This window comes from Mesocricetus auratus, unplaced genomic scaffold (assembly GCF_017639785.1).
Source record: "Mesocricetus auratus isolate SY011 unplaced genomic scaffold, BCM_Maur_2.0 Super-Scaffold_100691, whole genome shotgun sequence".
NCBI lineage: Eukaryota > Metazoa > Chordata > Mammalia > Rodentia > Cricetidae > Mesocricetus > Mesocricetus auratus.
The window spans coordinates 46,139,419-46,160,164 of record NW_024429267.1 but is presented as its reverse complement, the minus strand read 5'-3'; the positions used below and the strand labels follow the sequence as shown (position 1 = coordinate 46,160,164).

The 20,746-nt window shown below is 54.6% G+C and overlaps 2 protein-coding genes across 8 annotated transcripts in view; one reads left to right on the top strand and one right to left on the bottom strand.

The window, feature by feature from the left end:
* Positions 1–20,746, top strand: part of Rnf123 (ring finger protein 123) — a 29,490-nt gene that overhangs the window by 8,143 nt on the left and 601 nt on the right. For 3 of the 7 annotated variants that reach the window (XM_040740183.1, XM_021229976.2, XM_021229978.1), the window contains 28 exons: positions 61–186; positions 669–783; positions 861–968; positions 1,347–1,472; positions 1,587–1,679; positions 1,751–1,824; positions 2,482–2,617; positions 2,773–2,872; positions 3,053–3,114; positions 3,276–3,347; positions 3,559–3,679; positions 4,281–4,382; positions 5,951–6,057; positions 6,307–6,505; positions 7,063–7,208; positions 7,440–7,523; positions 8,182–8,289; positions 12,940–13,117; positions 13,859–13,933; positions 14,081–14,168; positions 14,252–14,339; positions 14,425–14,509; positions 15,804–15,943; positions 16,042–16,230; positions 16,320–16,395; positions 16,563–16,647; positions 20,384–20,526; positions 20,650–20,744. In XM_040740183.1, the coding sequence (XP_040596117.1) occupies positions 61–186; positions 669–783; positions 861–968; positions 1,347–1,472; positions 1,587–1,679; positions 1,751–1,824; positions 2,482–2,617; positions 2,773–2,872; positions 3,053–3,114; positions 3,276–3,347; positions 3,559–3,679; positions 4,281–4,382; positions 5,951–6,057; positions 6,307–6,505; positions 7,063–7,208; positions 7,440–7,523; positions 8,182–8,289; positions 12,940–13,117; positions 13,859–13,933; positions 14,081–14,168; positions 14,252–14,339; positions 14,425–14,509; positions 15,804–15,943; positions 16,042–16,230; positions 16,320–16,395; positions 16,563–16,647; positions 20,384–20,526; positions 20,650–20,744 (3,121 nt within the window). Of the gene's footprint in view, positions 1–60; positions 187–668; positions 784–860; positions 969–1,346; positions 1,473–1,586; positions 1,680–1,750; positions 1,825–2,481; positions 2,618–2,772; positions 2,873–3,052; positions 3,115–3,275; positions 3,348–3,558; positions 3,680–4,280; positions 4,383–5,950; positions 6,058–6,306; positions 6,506–7,062; positions 7,209–7,439; positions 7,524–8,181; positions 8,290–12,939; positions 13,118–13,858; positions 13,934–14,080; positions 14,169–14,251; positions 14,340–14,424; positions 14,510–15,803; positions 15,944–16,041; positions 16,231–16,303; positions 16,396–16,562; positions 16,648–20,383; positions 20,527–20,649; positions 20,745–20,746 lie in introns of those variants that run through there. The other 4 variants (XM_013117031.1, XM_013117030.1, XM_021229977.1 and 1 more) reach the window with 4 other exon arrangements.
* On the bottom strand, positions 17,748–20,384 carry Amigo3 (adhesion molecule with Ig like domain 3). The gene has a single exon (XM_005074914.4). It carries the CDS (start codon positions 19,618–19,620, stop codon positions 18,094–18,096), a length of 1,527 nt encoding a protein of 508 aa, XP_005074971.1. The 5' UTR covers positions 19,621–20,384; the 3' UTR covers positions 17,748–18,093.

Genomic DNA, 20,746 nt, shown 5'->3' with positions numbered 1-20,746 from the left:
AAGGTGGGCAGCCATACCCTTCCTAGCACTGGCTTATAGACCTACCCTTTTCCTCCCCAGGAATGGCGTGTCACTGGGCACTGCCTTTGAGAACCTTTCCAGGGGCCTAGGAATGGCCTACTTCCCAGCCATCAGCCTGTCATTCAAAGAGTCTGTGGCATTCAACTTCGGCAGCCGTCCTTTGCGATATCATTTTGGGAAGATGATTGTGGGAAGCTTGGCATCTAAAATGAGGGTCCCCCCCCCCAGGAGCACTGTGGGCTGGTGGCAGGTCTAGCTGCTGCTGTGTGTACACAAGATGCAGCTTAGTTAGGTTGGTCCAAGAACAAAAGTCCTTTAAGGTGGGTGCCATTAATTGTCTTCTTTGAGTACGTGAAGACCATGAAATGACAAGGGACTTCACCCCCTCAGAGACTGAGTACAACAATTGTGGTACAGACTGAGCCCCTGCTGTGGGACTTGGCCAGGGGCAGGGCCCTCTGGTTAGGCTCTAGGAGGGAGGGAGGGAGGGAGGGAGGGAGGGGGGGAGGGAGGGAGGGAGGGGGGAGGGAGGGGGAGGGAGGGAGGGGGAGGGGGAGGGGGAGGGAGGGGGAGGGAGGGGGAGGGGGAGGGGGGAGGGGTGTGTCTCAGCCTCAGGGTTAGGTGTTGCTGGCTTAACTCTGTGGCACCTACCCAGTTGCGGGCTTCCGGCCCCTGCAGGACCCTCCCTTTGCTGACCTGGTACGGGCACAGAGATTGCTGGGCTGTTTCCAGGCAGTACTGAGTGTGGAGCTGGACCCTGTGGTGAGCCAGAGTCTGGGCTGGGTGAACAGGGGTCTTACCCCAGCCCACTTCCCCTCATAGTCTTCTCCCCTGCCCAGCAGGAAGGGCGGCTGGTGGAGAAGGAGAGCTCTGAGTGGCAGTTGCGCGGGCAGCCCACCGTCCTCCTCACGCTGGCTCACATCTTCCATCACTTCTCACCGCTCCTGGTAAGGAAATGACGGGGGGGGGGCCGCGCATGCTAGACATGTCCTTGGCAGACACATGCATCTGCTAGGGACTCACGTGGGATCCAGCAGCATCAGCTGCAAGAGTTCCGTACAGCCACAGGCCTCAGACCGTAAGGGTGACATCCTGGGGAAGAAAGCTCTAGATGTCTGAGGAAGTGGCGTGGCAAAGCCCTAGAGAGAGTGTGGGCCAGCAGCAAATCTTGTTCCCAGTCAGACTCTGGAGGGGTTCATCTCTGTGAGAGGGGTTCACCTCGTGAAAGGCTCAAGACTTGGTGTCTGAGGCCTGCTTCTTCATGAGAAAGGTCTCCTGAGTAGCGCAGGAGGCCACAGCTTTACCAGTGCCTCCCTCTGGTGCAGCGCAAGGTGTACCTGGTGGAGGCTGTGCTTGTGAGCTTCCTGCTCGGCATCACGGAGAAGGGCACAGCCGAGCAGGCGCAGTCTGTGGTACACCAGATCTTGGACCTCCTGTGGCTCTTCATGGAGGTAAAAACTTCTGACTGCAGCCTCAGGCCAGGCTGTCAGACCCCATCAGGGTGATGCAGTGTGGTAGGGTCTGGGGAAAGGCCCTGCCATGGCTGCCCTAGCATCTCTTCCCAGGACTATGAGGTACAGGATTGCCTCAAGCAGTTGATGATGTCTCTGCTACGCCTCTACCGGTTCTCGCCCATTGTCCCAGACCTGGGTCTACAGGTGGGAGCAACCGTCCCTGCCCTGAAGCCCCTGAGTCTCGCTTGCCTATTCTGAGCACCCCTTCTCCACAGATCCACTACCTGCGCCTCACTATTTCTATCCTGAGACACGAGAAGTCCCGCAAGTTTCTGCTTAGCCACGTCCTGTATCCTTTGGGTGCTAGGCAGCCCTGCCACGTAGTGCCTTCTAAGGTCAGCAGAGGGCAGTGTCCACCAGACCAGGTGTCTCCAGGGAGATTCAGGAGGCCGGCAGCTGTGTGGACGTGTGGGCAGGTCCCACAGCCCGGTCTCTTCAACGTCACCTAGGGACTTTGTGTGCACAGACAGAGTCTTCTCTGAAGAGGAAGCCCGGTCTCTTCAACGTCACCTAGGGACTTTGTGTGCACAGACAGAGTCTTCTCTGAAGAGGAAGCCCGGTCTCTTCAACGTCACCTAGGGACTTTGTCTGTGTGCACAGACAGAGTCTTCTCTGAAGAGGAAGCCTAAGCACGAGCCACCCTAGTCTGTTGTCCGTCAGCCTCCAGGCAGAGGCGATGGGACATAGGAGTCAGAGTTGGGGCCTGGGATGGACCAGCAGGCCCATCCCAGCCATCTAGTCCTTTGGCAAGTTTTTTTTAATCATACTCTTGCTGATTTGATAACCATAGATCTTTCTTGAGGTTCACAACCTAGGAGACAGTTATATGGCGTCTTTGGTGATGGGACTGCCGTGGTGGTTACATCGAGGCAGGCTTCTGAGAAGGGCTCATGAGGGTGTGTTGCTGGTTCTCTGGTGAGCCAAATTCTTCCTTGACAATCGCCAGTTTCGACATGCTCCGGTCTGTGGTCTTCTTTTATATTAAGAGCCCCCTGCGTGTGGAGGAGGCTGGCCTGCAGGAGCTCATCCCCACCACCTGGTGGCCTCGTTGCTGCAGCAGGGAGGTGGGCAGACTTGAAGGGGTGAGAGCGGGCATAGTGAGGGTCTGCCCAGTGTACCTGGGTGCCTGGGCCCTTTACCCTGGTTCCTGAAGTCCTTGGGCGAGAGGTGTTCTGTGTGAAGTCGTCCTGGGTAAGTCAGTCCGCAGGAAACCCTTCTAACCTCTGCCCCTGCCCAGGGCAGAGACAGTAAGGAGATAAAGGAGGAGACCCCTGAGGAGCGGCAACGGAGGCGAGCCTATGAGCGAGGCTGCCAAAGACTCAAGAAGCGCATTGAAGGTCAGCCCCGGCCTCGGCCTTGGGCAGGGACAGAGGATTTGTGCATGTATGCTTAGGAGCGGCTGGTGGTGACTATGCCTAGCTTAGGCTTGGGGAACCCTGATGGTGGAGGGCTGACACAAATTTCTGCCCGCTCCCATTCCCGGGAGCCTAAGTACTGTGTTTCCTGCCCTGTCTCAGTGGTGGAAGGACTGCAGGTCCAGATCCTGAAGCTGCTGTTGGACAATAAGGATGACAATGGGGTATGTGACCCAAGACTCCTGTGTGGGTTCCTGGCTGGCAGGGATGCTATTCTGGCTCTGAGCCCCAGACAGCAGGGGCTGGTTCATGTTCTTATGGTGGGGCTTCCAATAAAGCGGAGAATTGTCAGCTCAGCACAGCCTCCTTTTCCCCTACCTTGAAGGGTGAAGCTTCTAGGTACATCTTTCTGACAAAATTCCGGAAGTTTCTGCAGGAGAATGTCAGCGGCCGGGGGGTAAGTATCCTCCAGGGCGGCCACTGAGGGCTCCTGGCTGTGTTTCTGGGGCTGTGCTCTGGGCATCTGGCACCTCTCAGCCTGCCTCATACCTAGGCTACAAACCTCTGCTGCTACTCCCTTTTCCTCCGGGATCCTGGGCACAGCCTTGGATGAGGATGAGCTAGACCCTGGCCTGGCACCAATATCTGTTTTCTGTCATGTGCCCCAGAACATGTCTATGCTCTGCCCCCCTGAGTACATGGTCTGCTTCCTGCACCGGCTGGTGTCTGCCCTGCGCTTCTATTGGGACGAATACAGAGCTTCCAACCCCCATGCTTCCTTCAGTGACGGTGAGTGACACCAGACCCCAGGTTGGCAAGGCTCCACCAGGTCTGCGGTGGCTCCTGGCGGTGCTGTAGAGACTGAGATGGGTGTGAGGATGGCTGGGTCTTTTGCCCAGTTAAGTCCTCTCAGGAGTCCATACTCTGGCACCCTTGGGCCTGTGTTGGCTGACCGCTTCCGCAGACTCCTGCCCGTGGCAGGTGCTATTCCTCCGGCCTGGTGCCTAGATCTCTGTGCAGTCCTTTGTGGAGCTGCCTCCCATGGGCTCCCATGGGCTCCTACGTTTGGGCAGAGTTCCAGGGGTCAGTAGGAGACTTAGGCACTCTGGGCTGGGGGATATCCCATAGTTTGTCCTTCTGTTCTCTTGAGTGGCTACAGCTGGTAGCTGAGACGTAGCTGCCAAGATTCTTCCTCTACCCATGTTTCTACAGTTGTTGACATTAACCTAAACAGCCGGGGGGGGGCTGGGAGGCAGGCAGGCAGCCCTGAACTCTGACTCTACCGTCTGCCTGGGCTGGTGGATGAAGGTCAGAAGGCTAGAGTAGAGACTATGAATCTGGAGAGCTCCACTGAGCAGATTGCTGACCCCACATCCCTGACTCCCTGCAGACGCCTATATCCCACCCCAGATCTTCTATAATGGCAAGGTGGATTACTTTGACCTTCAGCGCCTTGGGGGCCTCCTCTCACACCTTCGAAAGACCCTGAAAGGTGAGTGGAGGCTGCGGCTGTGAATAAGCCTGGCTGCCTCTGAGCCTGCGGTGCTGTGGGTGCTGAGCCACCCTGTGTCCACTAGAGGGTGCCCAAGTCCTTCTTACCTGTTTAGCACCGGAGCTGCTGACCTGCTAGGCTGCATCTGATCTTGGGTGTAAGCAGCTGTGCTTTCCCTGGGCACTAGAGACAGGCTAGGAATGCACTGATGAAATAGGGGCCAGATGTATGGACATAGGATTTAGCATACTGGTAAAGGTTGTGTCAGTGCTATCTGAGCTGCCTTCATTGGTGAGCATAGCTCACTACAGTACAAAGGGCCTTTGGTACTGTGAACCCAAGGGCAAGGATGTCAAATATGGGCAGTGTGGTGGCACACACTGTAAATAGCAGTGCTCAGGAGGGTACAGGCAGGCGATCTCTGTGGGTTCCAGGCCAGCCATGGCTACAAAGTGAGCCCTTCCTTTAGAAAACAGACAGGCCTGGAGAGCTGGCTCAACAGTTATGAGCACTTGTTACTTTTGTTGATTCCCAACACCCACAGGGCACCTCACAGTAATCTGTAACTGCAGTCCAGGGGATCCACCCTCTTTTAATGTCTTTGGCCATCAGGCATGCACATGACACATGTACAAAACCACTCATACAAGTGAGAAAATAAGTCTAAAAACATTGTATTAAAAATAAGCAACAAAGCCAGGGGGTGGTGGCGCACGCCTTTAATCCCAGCTCTTGGGAGGCAGAGGCAGGCGGATCTCTGTGAGTTCGAGGCCAGCCTGGTCTACAGAGAGTTCCAGGACAGCCCGGACTGTTACACAGAGAAACTCTGTCTCAAAAAACAAAACAAAAAAGCAACAACAAAAGTCAGAAGCAGCGCAGTGTGGCCTGCAGATGTGCTGGGAAGTCTGAGACAGGGAGCTGTGAGGAGTAAGGCCAGTGTGAGACTTTTATGGGCCACAGGGAAGGAGCAAACCCTCCATGGACAGCTTGGAAGGCCTGGGTGAAGCTAGGTCTACATTATGAGACGATCCCTCTGGCAGTAGGGAGAGTGCGCTGCAGTGGAATGGTTATCTAGGTGACAGAGGGTAGGGGCCTGCACTACGGAAGTAGGCAGTTGTTGAGCAATGGGTAACCTTGATCATGCTAGAAACTCTGCAGCTGGGTATCATCAGGGCCAGGGGCTTTAGAAGGAAGAGGAGATATCAAGTCCAGTATGTTGATGAGATCTGCAAACTCGGCGAGAGGTGTGCCTGTGACCTCGTATACAGAGTAGCCTTGCAGGACACCGTAGACCCGCAGGAGTGCTGTGATGAGGCATGCCTCCTGCTTCTAGTTGCAGCTACAAGAGGGGCGGCCCCCTGAGCTGTAGCAAGAGGGCAAAGGAGTAGTGAGGGGCAGTGGGAGTAGGCTGTAACCCCCCCCAGTCTGCCAGTGGTGGGCCACTCGGAGCCGTCTCTCAGAGGTGGGCCACTCGGAGCCGTCCCTCAGAGGTGGGCCACTCGGAGCCATCCCGCAGTGGCCCCTCTTCCGTAGTTTGCCTGAGCCTCTAATCTCGATATGTCTCTCAGATGACCTTGCTTCCAAAGCCAATATCGTGATTGACCCCCTGGAGCTCCAGGCAGCTACCATGGATGACTTGGATGAAGATGAAGAGCCAGCCCCCACGGCGGCCCAGGTGTGGCGGTAGGGGCAGGCAGAGGCTTCATGTTGGGCTTTTCCTTCATCTTGTAGGCAGGGGTGTGACACAGGTCAGCTTCTCTCCATATAGGCAAAGACCTTGTCAGCAGGGAAGCTCCCTGGCTCTAGGTGGAGCGTGGCCAGCCCCTCCCTGTCCATTCCCCCCAACCTTGTGCATCAATATCATCGCATGCGGGCCCCAGTCTTGGAGAGTCAAGTAGCTTCTGACCCCCTTTCTCCACCACAGCGTCCCATGCAGGCCCTGGCCATGGGAGGGGCACTGCCCCTGCCCCGGCCAGGCTGGCTCAGTTCTCCAACCCTGGGCCGAGCCAACCGCTTCCTCAGCACAGCAGCTGTGAGCCTCATGACCCCACGGCGGCCTCTGAGCACCATGGAGAAAGTGAAGGTTCGCTCGCTGAACGTGGAGCAGAGGTCTCGAGAGGACAGTAGGTGCCGGGCAGCACTGCTGAGGGGCGTCTGCTGTGTGTAACCCTTACTTCCCTTCCGTCTGCCGTGTGTAACCCTTATCTTTCCGTCTGCTGTGTGTAACCCTTATCTTTCCGTCTGCTGTGTGTAACCCTTATCTTTGGCAAAGCCAGAATAGTCCCCTCCCCTCCCTACCACCTTGAGGCCTGGCCACATCCCAAGGGCACAGGAAGCACAAACTGAAAACATGAAATCAATATTACAAAAATAGGTCCTGGTGATGCAGGGCCTTGCCCTGCACCCCACCCTCCCTTGACCCGTCCTCCCTGAAGCTCCCTTCCTAGGCAGGGAAGAGAGAGGGAATCCCCTCTCCTCCCGGAAGGCCCTTATAGCCTGTGTGTATTTAAGAGACAATCACAAGTCAGTTGTGGTAGTGCCACCTTTAATCCCAGTGCCAGTAAGCAGAGGTAGTCAGATCCCTTGAGTTTAAGGCCAGCCTAGTCTACATAGTGAGACCCTGTCTCAAAAAGCAAACAAACAGAAAAGCCAGGCTCTCATTCTGTCTTCTGCTCCCCAGTTGAGGGCAGCCACTGGAATGAGGGTCTGCTGTTGGGGAGACCCCCTGAGGAGCCCGAGCAGCCCCTCACTGAGAACTCCCTGCTGGAAGTCCTGGACGGCACGGTCATGATGTACAACCTCAGCGTGCACCAGCAGCTGGGCAAGGTCTCACACTGTCAGCCATGTGTGTGGTGGGGGGTGGGGCGCGTGGGCGTGTTAGTGTACACGAATGCGTCACACAGAAAGACTCTGCTGCTGCCTGCCTCTGACCTGTATTATTTTTGTAGGAAGAGGCCAGATTTGGGGAACTTTGCAGGCTGGGGCCAGATTGGGTTTTAAAAACCCCAGTTGAGGTACTCAAGGGTCACCCTGGATATGTGGTGTTCGATACTCCAGATGGTGGGTGTGTCTGATGATGTCAGCGAGTATGCAATGGCCCTGAGAGACACCGAGGACAAACTCCGCCGGTGCCCCAAGAGGGTAAGGCTGGGCCAGGCAGGTGGGTATTGGGACAGAACGGTGTTGCACAGGACACAGGGACAGTATACTTGGGGTCCCTCGTATACCAGGGCATCCTACAAAGGAAATCTTGTTCTGGGGATGCCCCAACATTTCCCCCTGCCCCTGCTCTGACCACACCAAGTGATGAGAGCAAGGCTGTGTACCCTGAGCCCCATCGACCAGCTGCGCCCGTGCCAAGGTTCCCCATTCCTGCCCACCAAGTGCTGATGCACACCCGTCACCCTCGTTAATAATGGATGGACCCTGAGTGCCTCCTCAGCCACTCGGAGTCAGCAGGAAGCAGGCCCCGGCTCTCCCTTTGCCATGGCATGCCTCCCTAGCAGGCCTTCTATTCCCACTGTCACCAAAGGGTTGGGACTACCCAGCCATTGAAGGTGCAGTCTGACCCTGTGCCCCTGGATGCTCACACCAGCAACTCACAGAGAGGGGCTAACCAGACCCCTCTTCTGGGGCCTGCTGGGTCTCCACTGATCACCACTGGCAGGAGTGAGTTTTGAATATGGAGCTCCACCCCCCCCCATCTGCCCAGAGCGCTAGCAGGGTCCATATCAGACTGCCTAGAGAGATATGGGCATTAGGATATATTCTGATTGTCTTTTTTCTCTGTGGGGGTCAGAGGAAGGACATCCTTGCAGAGCTGACCAAGAGCCAGAAAGTTTTCTCAGAAAAGCTGGACCACCTGAGCCGCCGGCTTGCCTGGGTCCATGCCACCGTGTACTCCCAGGTGAGTAGCCGTGACCCTGTTCAGTGTGACCCTTTCAGCCTCTCTGACTGTAGACTTGACAAGGTTGTACTAGGACTCTTTGGTTTTTGGTTTTTTGAGACAGGGTTTCCCTGTATTGTCTTGGAGGCTGTCCTGGAACTCGCTCTGTAGACCAGGCTCGTGTGAGGAGTGAGGTTGTCTCTGCCGCCTCCTTTCCTCACTCCTCCTCTCAGGCTTTAACTGCTCCACCCCTGCCGGCACATCGGGGGCTTTGTGGTCCTCCCTGCACCTTGCTTCCTTGTGTCTGCTTCTGGCTAACTCACCTGCTCCCCTTGGGTGTGGATTCTTCTCATTCTCTTTCACTTGCTCATTCATTAAATAAAGGCTCCAGTGTCTAGGCGCTATCTGGACACTTGTCACACACAGACAGCAGGAAGATGAGCCTGTGCCCTCCCACGCCAGCAGGGTACAGGGAAGGCTGACCCTGCACTCCCTTTGAGACTGAAATTGGGCCCTTGACTCTGGCCCTCCCAACTAGTTTCTTCTATCCATCCCTCCTGGCAGCTTCCTCTCAATAGTGGTGCCATGGGGCTCTTCCTAGGTACCCTTGAAGAGAGGCATACTGTACCCCTGGACATCTCCACCTCTACTCAGTTATCTCTGCTCAGTGTGTGTGTGTGTGTGTGTGTGTGTGTGTGTGTGTGTTATCTGCTTGTATGTATGTGCCTGCAGTGCCCATGGAGACCAGAAGAGGGCACAAGATCCCCTGAAACTAGAGTTACAGACATTTGTGAGCTGTCATGTGGTTGCTGGGAATTGAACCTGAGTCTTCTTGAAGAACAACCAGTGCTCTTAGCCACTGAGCCATTCTCCAGCCCTTCAGTGTGTCTCCTAACAACCCCTTCTTCCCCCTTTTACTGTTCCTCCTCCTGCTGTCAAAAGCAGCCAAAGATATTGTGTTGGAAGCTTCCCCCCACTGGGATTTCACACCTGCCCCCCCCCCCCCGGCTCTTGGCAGTCTGGCCCTGCCCTCCCACCCCAACTTCCCAGGACCCTGGTCTCCCACCACCCCTCCTTTGTTGGTGATGTTCACTATTTTCATTAAGAGTTGTACGCTTTTGAGTCTTTTTGTTTGTTTGTTTGTTTTGTTTTTTTGAGACAGGGTTTCTTTGCCTTGGCTGTCCCAGATCTCGCTCTGTAGACCAGACTGGCTTCAAATTCACAGAGATTCACCTGCCTCTGTCTCTGAGTGCTGGGATCAAAGGCGTGCGCCTCCACCTCCAAACTTACTTTTGTAACTCCACCTACAAACTTCTGCTTGTAGGGTTGCAGTTGTTGGAACCCTTTGGTTCCCTGTCAAGGGTTACCCCTGATCCCTTACTCTGTCTCCTGTACATGTACCACACTGTTTTGATTTTTAGTTGTTTTTAACACTAAGTTTTGAAATCATCAGGATGGAAGATGGCTCAGTGGGTAAGGGCATTTGCCCACTATGTTACTTTCATTGCTGTGAAGAGACACCATGACCAAGGCAGCTCTTACAAAGGGAAACATTTCATTGGATGGCTCACAGTCTCAGAGGTTTGGCCCACTATCATCACGGCGGGGAGCATGGCGGCATACAGGCACACATGGTGCTGGAGAAGTAGCTGAGAGCTTTACATCCGTTGGCAGCCGGCAGAGAGTCACTGGTCCTGGCATGGGCTTTTGAAGCATCAAAGCCCATTCCCATTGACACACCTCCCGATAAGGCCACACCTACTCCCTCCCAGTCTACCAATTGCTGACTAAGCATTTAAATCTATGAGCCTATAGGTTTCATTTTCATTGAAACCATCACAGCCACCAGGAGAGAACTAACTCCTGCAAGTTGTCCTCTGATATCCACGTGTTCACTGTGGCGTGCATGCATGTGTGTACACGCTGGCACACCGCACACAAATAAACAAATAAAATATAAAAAGAAAGGAAGGGATTAGAGAGATGGAGCAGTGGCTGAGAATGTTCTTACAGAAGACCAGAGGATTCCCAGCACCCACACCAGGAGGCTCACTGCTGCCTATAACTCTAGCTCCAGGGGATCCAGTGTTTCTGCTCTCCCTGCACGTGCAACTCACACACAAGTAACTAAAAGTAATAAGCTAAGTCTTAAGAAAAAGAAGGAAAGCAGTAGGGAGGTATGAGCAAATTTGTTTCCTGCTAGAGTATTTTGGCTACTTGAGGGCATTTGAAGTTTTATAGGAATGTCTGGATTGTGGATTTTCTTTCTTTTTTTTTTTTTCCAGACAAGGTTTCCCTGGTTGTCCTGAACTCACTTTGTAGACCAGGCTGACCTCAAACTCACAGAGATCCACCTACCTCTGCCTCCCAAGTGCTGGGATTAAAAGTGTGCACCCCCACTGTGTAGCTGATTTTCTTAAAAAGATTGTGTGTGTGTGTGTGTGTGTGTGTGTGTGTGTGCTTTGCCTTCCTGTCTGTATTGAACACACGCATGCGATTGCCCACAGAGGTCTGAAGAGGGCATTAAATGCTCTGGGGCTGGAGCTACAGTTGGTTGTGAGTCTTTATGTGGGGGAAGGGAATCAAACCTGGGTCTTCTCTTAACTACTGAGCCATTTCTCCAGACCATGTTTTCTATTTCAACCACATTGTTGGAAGCAGTAGATTCGTCAGTATCAATATGGTAGCAATATTAAGTCAACAAGTCATGAATAGAGATGTCTCTGATTATTGATGTCTTTAATTTTTTCCAACAATATCTAGTAGTTTTCATTTTGTGTCCTACAAATTTGTTTCTTTTCTTATATAATTGTGGTTTATTTTTTGAAGATTTATCTTATGTGCATTGGTGTTTTGCCTTCATGTATGTCTACGTGAGGGTATCAGATCCTCTAGAACTGGAGTTACAGGCAATTGTGAGCTGTATTGTGGTTGCTGGGAATTGAACCTGGGCCCTCTGGAAGAGCGACCATTGCTCTTAACCACAATTGACTTAACTAATTTATTTGTATTTTATGTATGTTGGTGTTTTTGCTGCATGAGTGTCTGTGTGAGGGTGCCATGTGGGTTCTGGGAATTGAACCTGGGTCCTCTGGAAGAGCAGCCAGTGCTCTTAACCACTGAGCTATCTCTCCAGCCCTGCCCCCCACCGTCCAGGATTTGTTTCTAATCTCTCTTCCTCTGTGTGTGCCCATTAAGATTTCTAAACATAAAACAGTGTTTGTGAACAGAGGTGACTTTACTGTTCCCATGCCAATCTGGATGCCTTTTATTTTTTTATCTTGCCTAATTTTCCTTCGCTGTGATCCTCAGTAGTGTGTTGAATAGAAGTGATAAAAATGGGCATTTTTGACAAAGAGTGACCACACTCTGCCCTGGGCACAATGTCAGATGCAGGCTTTTATATTTTTGTTGGGCTGCCTTCTCCTCTGTGTCCTTGGCTCTCACTCAACCCTGTCTGCTCTGAGAAGCGTCTTCTATTATTAAAGGGAGGGTGTGAGCGCTTCCTTGGCCTGCACTTGCCCACAGCCCTCCATCCTCTCTGCGTCTTAGCTACCTCCCCTCCCCCAACGCTTGGTCAAGCACAGGCTCCTCCACCTCTCTGAGACAGTGCTCACAAAGTTTCTGCCCTGTCCCCAGCCTCAGTGGCACATCTCCATCGTTTGCCCCATGGCTACAATGGTGCCATTGTCATCTTGCCTCAGGCTCATCTTCCGGGGTCTTCTGTGGTGACAGTGTACCCACAGCTCATGGGCTGGCTCAGGCCCACTCTCCACCCTTCTGGTCCTGGGATTCGGGACACCTCAGAGAGCTAGCAGCTAGTGTCAAGTGCAAGTTCTGGGAATCTGAGCTTGGCTTCGCACCTTCTTAGGTCTGGTGCCTTTTCACTTAACCTAAAGGAGCCTCGAAGAGCCACGCTGTGGGAACGAGGCCCTTTTTTGTGGCTTCTCTTCCTGCAGCAGTCACTGCCTCTTTTCCCACCGCTGTCTCCTTTGAAGCCTCCACACACGCTCTGGGAGCTTCCACACACGCTCTTGGAGCATGCGCAGGTGCCCCGTGCTCTTCGTGCTGAGCTACACATACTCTTTCTGCACCAGCTTCTATGCTCCATCCATCACCCTCAGAAATGGCCGCCATTCTTTCCTTCTTTTTGAGTAACGGCTGTTATCTCTGATCTGCCTTTTATTTTATGTTTTATTTATTCTTTTCCCATACATTACATGCCAACCCCCAACCAGTTTCCCCTCCCTCCACTCCTTCCAGCCCTCTCCACCTCCCCTCTGCCCCCAGATCCACTCCTCCCTTGGGGACACCATTTGTGCTATGTGGGCAACACAGTCTGTCTATCTCCCCAGTCCTGGCTATCCAGTTCTTTTGTCTACTGTCTTAGGCCTGGCCACTGCTGTGGTTCCCTCACAGTCCTGTCCCTGCTTGTCCCTACAGCCTCTCTCTGACGAGTCTCTAACCCTCTATAACTCATTTGGGTCATGGTACTGCCCTGGTCTTGCTGACCCTTGCCTGCTGAGGGCTTTGTCCCTCTGCTTAGGCCACTACTCACACTTCCTGTAGTCCAGGTCTCAGTCACTGTCATGGGGAGGCCTTCCTGATCCCTAGGCCAGACCCTGTCCCTCACAGTAAGTGGCCCAGCAGCATTCTGTGTGCCTCCTGCAGGAGAAGATGCTGGATATCTACTGGCTGTTGCGTGTCTGCCTACGCACCATCGAGCACGGGGACCGCACAGGGTCTCTCTTTGCCTTCATGCCTGAGTTCTACCTAAGCGTGGCCATCAACAGCTACAGTGCTCTCAAGAATTACTTTGGCCCTGTGCACAGCATGGAAGAGCTCCCAGGTGATGGGACCACTCACAGTCTGGGGAGGGGAGTGCAGAAGAGGCCTTTAGAATGAACTTGGCGAGCCCCAGGTTCATTGTCGTGACCCAACCATCCCCACCAAGCTTTTGTCCTGAACTGGTGCCTGCAGGCTCTGACACAGCAGCAGAGAGGTGTCCACGGACAGCAGACGGTGGGGACCCCAGCTGTCTCCTTTGCCGGGTTGATAGCGGCTGTGCTCTCCCAGCCGGTTGACTCCTCACTCTGCCGCCTGGCTACTGGTCTCAGAGCGGCAGTAAGACAGACACAGTCGCTTGTTTTGTGAAGCATAACAAGAGGCGTGCCCTGCTGGGGCTCAAGAGGAGCCTTTGTTTCGCCAAGACCACTGACCCAAGCTGGGCCTAGCAGTGGGGAGGCTGCAAGCTGCCAGGCCCCTCACTTCTTGTGCCTATGCAGTCCTCGGTGTGGCTCTGTCTCCAGAGCTCTGGAGACCAGGCTGCTTTGACTGCTGAGTCATCAGATGCATTCCAGAATGAGTTAGAGCCTGAGTCAGGGTCCTCATCAGAATCTGCCCACTCCCCTTCCCGATTGCCAGTGTGTTACGTTGCTTTGCCCGATGTCTCTAGGTGCTAACGTGGTTCCAGACTGGCCCCACAGCCAGCTCTAGGGCCTGCTCCACAAAGCCCGCCCTCCCTGACAAAGGACATGCCTTCTCTGGAACCCCACTGCTAGCCAGCAGTTCTCACTGCCCTCCTTTGTAGGCTATGAAGAAACCCTGACCCGCTTGGCTGCCACCCTCGCCAAACACTTCGCTGACCCACGCATCGTAGGCACTGGTGAGGTGTCCTCCAGAGAGCTCTGGGAATGGGGGTGGAGTGGCATGTCTGGCACGCTTTTCTACCTAAACTGTAGCCATGTGGGCATTAGGCTTGGGGGTCCCAGCCCATGCCAGAGATTTGCTGAGGCTTAGCATATCCTGACAGACATTCGAGACTCGCTGATGCAGGCCCTGGCCAGCTACGTGTGCTACCCACACTCTCTGCGGGCTGTGGAACGGATCCCTGAGGAGCAGTAAGTAGGAGACTGGGGGGTACACCCCACTCTGTACAGCATCATGCCCAGCCTCCTGTGCCTGCCATCCCTCACCTTCTTAGGCGCATCGCCATGGTGAGGAACCTTTTGGCACCCTATGAGCAACGGCCCTGGGCCCAGACCAACTGGATCCTGGTACGGCTTTGGAGGGTAAGTCTGACCTGAGGGCAATGGCCAAGGCCATTTGGAAGGGAGTGTCGCTGTGCCCCTCTGATTCCTGCTGTCTCACCCCCAGGGCTGTGGGTTTGGGTACCGCTATACACGGCTGCCACATCTGTTGAAAACCAAACCAGAGGATGCCAATTTGCCCAGCCTTCAAAGTGAGTATCCAGGTTTGACAGGTTCTAGTGGCTGCCCTAGACAAGCTGGTAGCCCTTTCCTGATACTCAAAAAGTCTCCTGTTCCTCCAAGCCTGTCTCCTGCCTGAACTGGTTTCAGGCTCCTACTCCCTCCCAGCCCTGTGATGCTCTGGGGCAAGTCCTGTTGTCCCCTTGGGCTCACAGTGAGGGGTCCACCTCTCCAGCTCGCTGGCAGCTTATGCAGGGTACGGACTCCAGTCCTTGCCCTGTGCCGCCTCCCCTCCCTCAGCCATATCCCTGAAGTGCGTCTCCTTTGTTGTCTTCTGGCCTTGGACCCTCGACTGGAGGATCACAAGCTAGACGCTGATCAGGACCCAAAGTGGGCTTCAGGTTTGGCTAGGAATAGAGGCTGTGCCGTCCCCTGTGCCTATCAAAGTCTCGTTAGCCCGAGGGTCTTCACCTGAGCCTGGCCAATCCCTTGAGCTATGTAGCTTGTGGAGGCCACATTCCTCACCAGGGTTTGTGCCCTTGCAGCCAGTGCCGTGGTCTCTGGGCGTTCCCAGAGGGCTCGAAAGTCTTGTGCACACTCATAGAACAAGTCCTTGCTAATTGCCTAGGACGGAACTGAACTGCAAGTGGGGACGGCAGTGGGGGCAGATGCCCTCCCTCTGTACGGGGACTATTGATTTGCATCAGAGGGTTGGAGAGGTATGTTGGGCCAGCTGCAGCTGAGAGCTCTGGTTACTGCTGCCCTTCCAGCCCAGACTTGGCGCTCACCACCTAAGCCGTATGCCAAGGCCAGGCCAAGGGCAACAGAGGACAGCGGGGCTCAGCCTGGGCTCTTGCAGAAGCTAGCCTTGCTACTGTGGGAATGGTCTACGTGGTGTACATCTGACACTTCCCGACAGGCAGGCATATGATCCAGAATTTGATTCAGGTCCGGTCAACAGCTGTCTGGCTGCTCCCGGCCTGTGGGGTATAGCAGTGCTGGAAATGTCTGAAGCCTGTGGGGTATAGCAGTGCTGGAAATGTCTGCAGCCTGTGGGGTATAGCAGTGCTGGAAATGTCTGCAGCCTGTGGCTTGTTTAGTGGAGGGAGGGCGGCATACTTGTTCCTAACTTCAAAGCAGTTCTGTGCCAATCCTCTCCTTTCATGATCTGAACATTCTTAGAGAGTCATCCTTCTGTTCTTACACCACTGTTCCGGTATATAACAGCGTCTGACAGGCAGGGTCTGTCTGGAAGCCCCTGGTAACAGCCTCTGACAGGCAGGGTCTGTCTGGAAGCCCCTGGTAACGCTGCTTTCGTCTGCCCAGAGCCCTGCCCCTCCACCCTGCTGCAGCAGCACATGGCAGACCTGCTGCGACAAGGCCCTGACGTGGCACCTAGCTTCCTCAACAGTGTCCTTAACCAGCTTAACTGGGCCTTCTCGGAGTTCATCGGCATGATCCAGGAGGTGGGCTCTGGTGTGTCAGGGTAGGGGTGGGCAGAGACCAAGGCCAAGCACTGTTGCAAGGCCTCTGACTGCTCCCTGCGTTTCTGTTGGTGACTTAGATTCAACAGGCTGCTGAACGCCTAGAGCGGAACTTTGTGGACAGCCGGCAGCTCAAGGTCTGTGCCACCTGCTTTGACCTGTCGGTCAGCTTGCTGCGTGTCTTGGAAATGACCATCACACTGGTGCCTGAGATCTTCCTTGACTGGTCCCGCCCTACCTCTGAGATGCTACTTCGGCGTCTTGCACAGGTGTGTCCATCTGGGCAAGGAGGGTAGGACCCTGGGGATAACTCAAGGGGTGCGCTTGCCCATCCACCAATAGGCTCCTGCCCTCACAGCTGCTGAACCAGGTGCTGAACCGGGTGACAGCTGAGAGGAACCTGTTTGACCGTGTAGTCACCCTACAGCTTCCTGGTAAGGATCTAGATCCCCTGCACCTCAGCACACCAAGGCCTTAGCTTCTGCACCAGGACTGTGCACTCCCAGCCTCAGTTCGCCTTTATGTAGGAAGAATGGTGGGAAAGGCCAGTGGTATCATCCAGGAGCTGTATGAAAGCCTCATCTTCCTTCCCTCCCCTCAGGCCTGGAGAGTGTGGACCACTACCCTATCCTGGTGGCAGTGACCGGCATCCTGGTACGCCTCCTGGTGCATGGTCCAGCCTCAGAGTGAGTATTGGGGACCGTTGGCCCCTTGGGAACTGAGTGTGCCCTTTGGGGAGGGGCTCATAGGGCAGGGCCTCATCATACATGTTTCTCTGTCTCAGAATGAACCCCAGAATCTAGTTTGGGACACTGAGGCAAAGGTAGGAGTTGAGGTGTGAACAGGTGTTAACGGCAGGGTAGGATTAGCTTGCAGCCATGCCTCTTGCAGGGCATAAATGCCCAGACTTGGAAGATGTGCCATCCTCTGTCAGGGACACCCTGCTGGATCAAGAGCCAAGCACACAAAAGCTACCCATCTGGGAATGCCCGGCAGTGAAGATGTACCACTTTATTACAAAATGCCTTAATAGTCATCTAGGATACAGGGCTGCCAGCTCCTCCTGGGAGGGGCTCCTTCCCTAAATGCCTGGAGGAGTGGTAGAGGCATATGAATTCAGGATACTGCTTTAGCCATTAGGCTAAGATGAGTGCCAGTCTAAGAGGCCTTCTGCCCTCCAGGGACATGAGCCCCAGATTAGTGGTGTTCACCAGACTTTTTCTTACTGGGTTATGAGCCCATGGGATTGGCTCTACTGTTGCCTGAAGACAGCAGGGCTATTCTTGCAGGAGTGTCCTGAAGGAGGCGTGCATGCCCACCAGACTCTGCAGGAGTTGTAGAGCTTTCCGGAGGCTGGGTGGTCATTGTAGACAGGGTACTCTTTCAGCAGAGGAAGGGCTCGTTTATTCCTCCCGTCCTAGAGTGGAGGCTGGAACTTCTGAGCTGCCTTCTCCCTGCTTGGTGAGCTCCCTGGCAGGGAGGGGAAAGTGGCATGTTTGACTGCTATAGCACACCCCAACATCTGCATCAATCCTGAGGCGGTCCCAGAGCACTAATGCAAGGGCTCTTACTAGATGGCCTTGGTCCCTAATCTTCACGGGACGTTTGGTCACTCAGAGGTCCTAGGGGAAGCAGACTCTAGTGGTCTGAGGCCTTATCCTGAGCCAGGCAGAGTAGGAGGCAAGTGGGGGGCCTCAGCCCCTTTACCAGTGAGTAGAACTATTGCAGTACAGGTCAAGGCTTTTTTTTTTTTTTTTTAAGATTTATTTATTTATTACAAACATCTACACACCAGAAGAGGGCACCAGATCTCATTACAGATGGTTGTGAGCCACCATGTGGTTGCTGGGAATTGAACTCATGACCTCTGGAAGAGCAGTCAGTGCTCTTAACCTCTGAGTCATCTCTCCAGCCCCAGGTCAAGGCTTTTACCAGTGAGTAGAACTATTGCAGTACAGGTCAAGGCTTTTACCAGTGAGTAGAACGATTGCAATACAGGTCAAGGCCCGCATGCAGTTGCAGGAGTAGGTACCGTGCATCCCACCAGCAAATGTCAGTTCTCTAGATGGCTTTGTCAGCGAACCAGGCAAGCAGCAGCAGGTCTATGGCCTGCGTGGGGACACCCAGGCAGTCTAGGTCATCATGAGACCCTCTGAGCCTGTGGAACTGGCTGACTCAGAGCTAACCTTGAGCTGCAACTCCATGGGGTTGCTCAGATCGAAGTCTTCAGCTACTGCTAGCTGCACACGGCCATTGAGACCTTTCTTGCCCGGCTCCAGGAAGACCACATGCTTGTGGACACTGGCCTTGCGGCTCGGTGCGTCTGGTGGTGTAGAGCTGAGCACTGAGGACTGTGCACTCAGCTCCTGGAGTGGACTGGGGGCTCGGGGCCAGCAGCAGCTACGGCAGGCCCGCCGGCAGCAGCGACAGCAGCCGCGGCAGGGTGGGGCAAACAAGTAGAGCAGCACGAGCACCAGGCCCACGATGCAGCCCAGCAGTGTGGTGAAGCCTGTGTTGAAAGCCTCCGGCTCGGGGCGAGGTTTGTGCACACTCACATTGAACTCAAGAGTCTGGTTGTGGTGCAGGTGGGGCCCGGTTGCCAGGCACACAAAGATGCCTGCATGTTGCTCTCGCACCCTGCGTATCACTAAGCTGCCATCAGCCAGCACAGCAATGCTGCCGTCCTGAGATCCTGGTGCGACAAGCAGCTCGTTTTTCGGTGAGACCCAGGCCACTCGTGCAGCGGGCATGCTGCTGTTGCAGTAGAGCCTCAAGGACTGCCCCACCTGTGTGTGCAGCTGCTCTTCAGGCAGCTCTAAGCCTAGAGCTGCAGCAGCTGAGCAGTTCTCAAACACCCGGCTGTGCTCAAAGAAGCGCACTCGGGACTCTGAGACCTTAAAGGCCAAGCATGTGTACTCACGTGCGAAATCACGCAGGGCACCCAGGCCCCGCTGGTGCCAGCGCTGGAGCAGGTGGTAGAGGCGACAGTCACAGGGCAGTGGGTTGTTGTGCAAGTAGAGCCCATTCTTGAGGAAAGCTGGCAGTGCAGCCAGCCCAGAGATGGAGATGTGACCCAGCCAGTTGGAGGATAGGTCTAGAGTGCGCAGGTGCGTTGTCCCCAGACCGTGCAGGTCATTGAAAGAAAAAGAGGCGAGTTCATTGCAGCTGAGATAGAGCTGTCTGAGCATACTCAGGCCCTTGAAGGCATCCGGGTCCAAGTGCACCAGTTTGTTATTGAACAGCAACAATTTCTCCAGCCTCCCCAGTCCATCCAGGTCATGGGTGTGGAGTATCCTCAACATATTAGATGATAAATCAAGTGTCCTCAGGCCACTGGCATTGGTGAAGACACCACGGCCCAGCACATCCAATTTATTGTAGCCTAGGTGCAGGGCACGCAAGCGGGAGAGGGGTGCTAACCAGCCAGGGTGCAGGCGTTCGAGTGCATTGTGACTCAGATCGAGTTCTGCAGCGGTGGCAGGTAACGCTACCGGCACGTCCTGTAACCCATGGCCCGCGCAATTTAACACATCAGCAGCACAGATGCAGCTATTGGGGCAGTTGTGGGGAGCAGGGGGCAGAAGGGCCTCCAAATCTGAGGTGCCGAATCCAGCACACAACAGGCACAGCAGTATGCTTGGCACCACCAGCCAGGCCATGGCAGTGGCCGCCAGGGAAGAGAGGGGCTCAGTGCTGTCCACAGCTCCAGGACTCACCCACTTCTCCACAGCCGGTTGTGGGTCCCTGTGGCCCGTGGCTTGAGAGGCACAACGCCGGCTCCACCCGCCCGGCCGCCACCTCCTGCTCTTCTGGTCTGGGGTGTGAGGTGGGGCCCCAGCACTTCTTTTCAAGCTCGCTAGCTTCTCCAAGCGCCTTTCTGACTGGATCCTAAGTACTCTCTAGGAAATGACTGCCCAGGGGTGGGGACCCAAGCTCCCATTGGCTCCTGCCGCTAAGGGGCGGGGCAGCCATTTACCCTGGCACTTGAAGACCCAGTGTGACCACCAGAGGGCTCCAGAGTTTTCAGTTCGCTTGGCTGGAAGCCTGACTTCAGCAAAAGGGCTCAAGTCTGGGCAGAGTGTTTTGTGGCTAATGTTCTCTAAGTGATTTTGAAGGATTAATGTATTATAGGTTAGGTGGAATCCTCACCCTTCTCCCTTTAGATGTACTGATTTGTGTGTGGGAGTGTTTTTCCCTTCATTCTATGGTTCCTGGGAATCAGATTCAAGTTGTCACGTTTGGTAGAAGCAGCATTACCCTGTGAGCCATCAACACCTCTTCCCTTAACTGGCACATAGGTTGTTCAGGACTTAAGATAGAAAGAATGCCACTGGATTGGATTGTCACCCAGCCCCACCATGGAGATAATCTTCACATAAGCTCAAAGCTTTCCTGCTACCTCTGCACCCTCCCCCTGTCTAGGACAGAGCAAGCCACCTCTGTGCTCCTGGCTGATCCCTGCTTCCAGCTCCGGTCCATATGCTATCTCCTGGGGCAGCCAGAACCCCTAGCACCCGGCACTGCCTTGCCTGCCCCTGACCGGAAGCGCTTCTCTCTACAGAGCTGTAAGTGGGCCAGGGGTGGGTCAGGAAAGAGTTTCAGGGTCTCCTGAGCTCAGGATGCTCAAGAAAAGCAAATCTCCTGCCTGGGTGTATTCAAGAGGCACTGACCGTCTACCACTAACCCAGACACAGACTACATCAGTGCTGAGGAGCTCGCCCAGGTGGAACAGATGCTGGCACATCTGACTGCTGCGTCTGCCCAGGCAGCTGCTGCCTCCCTGGT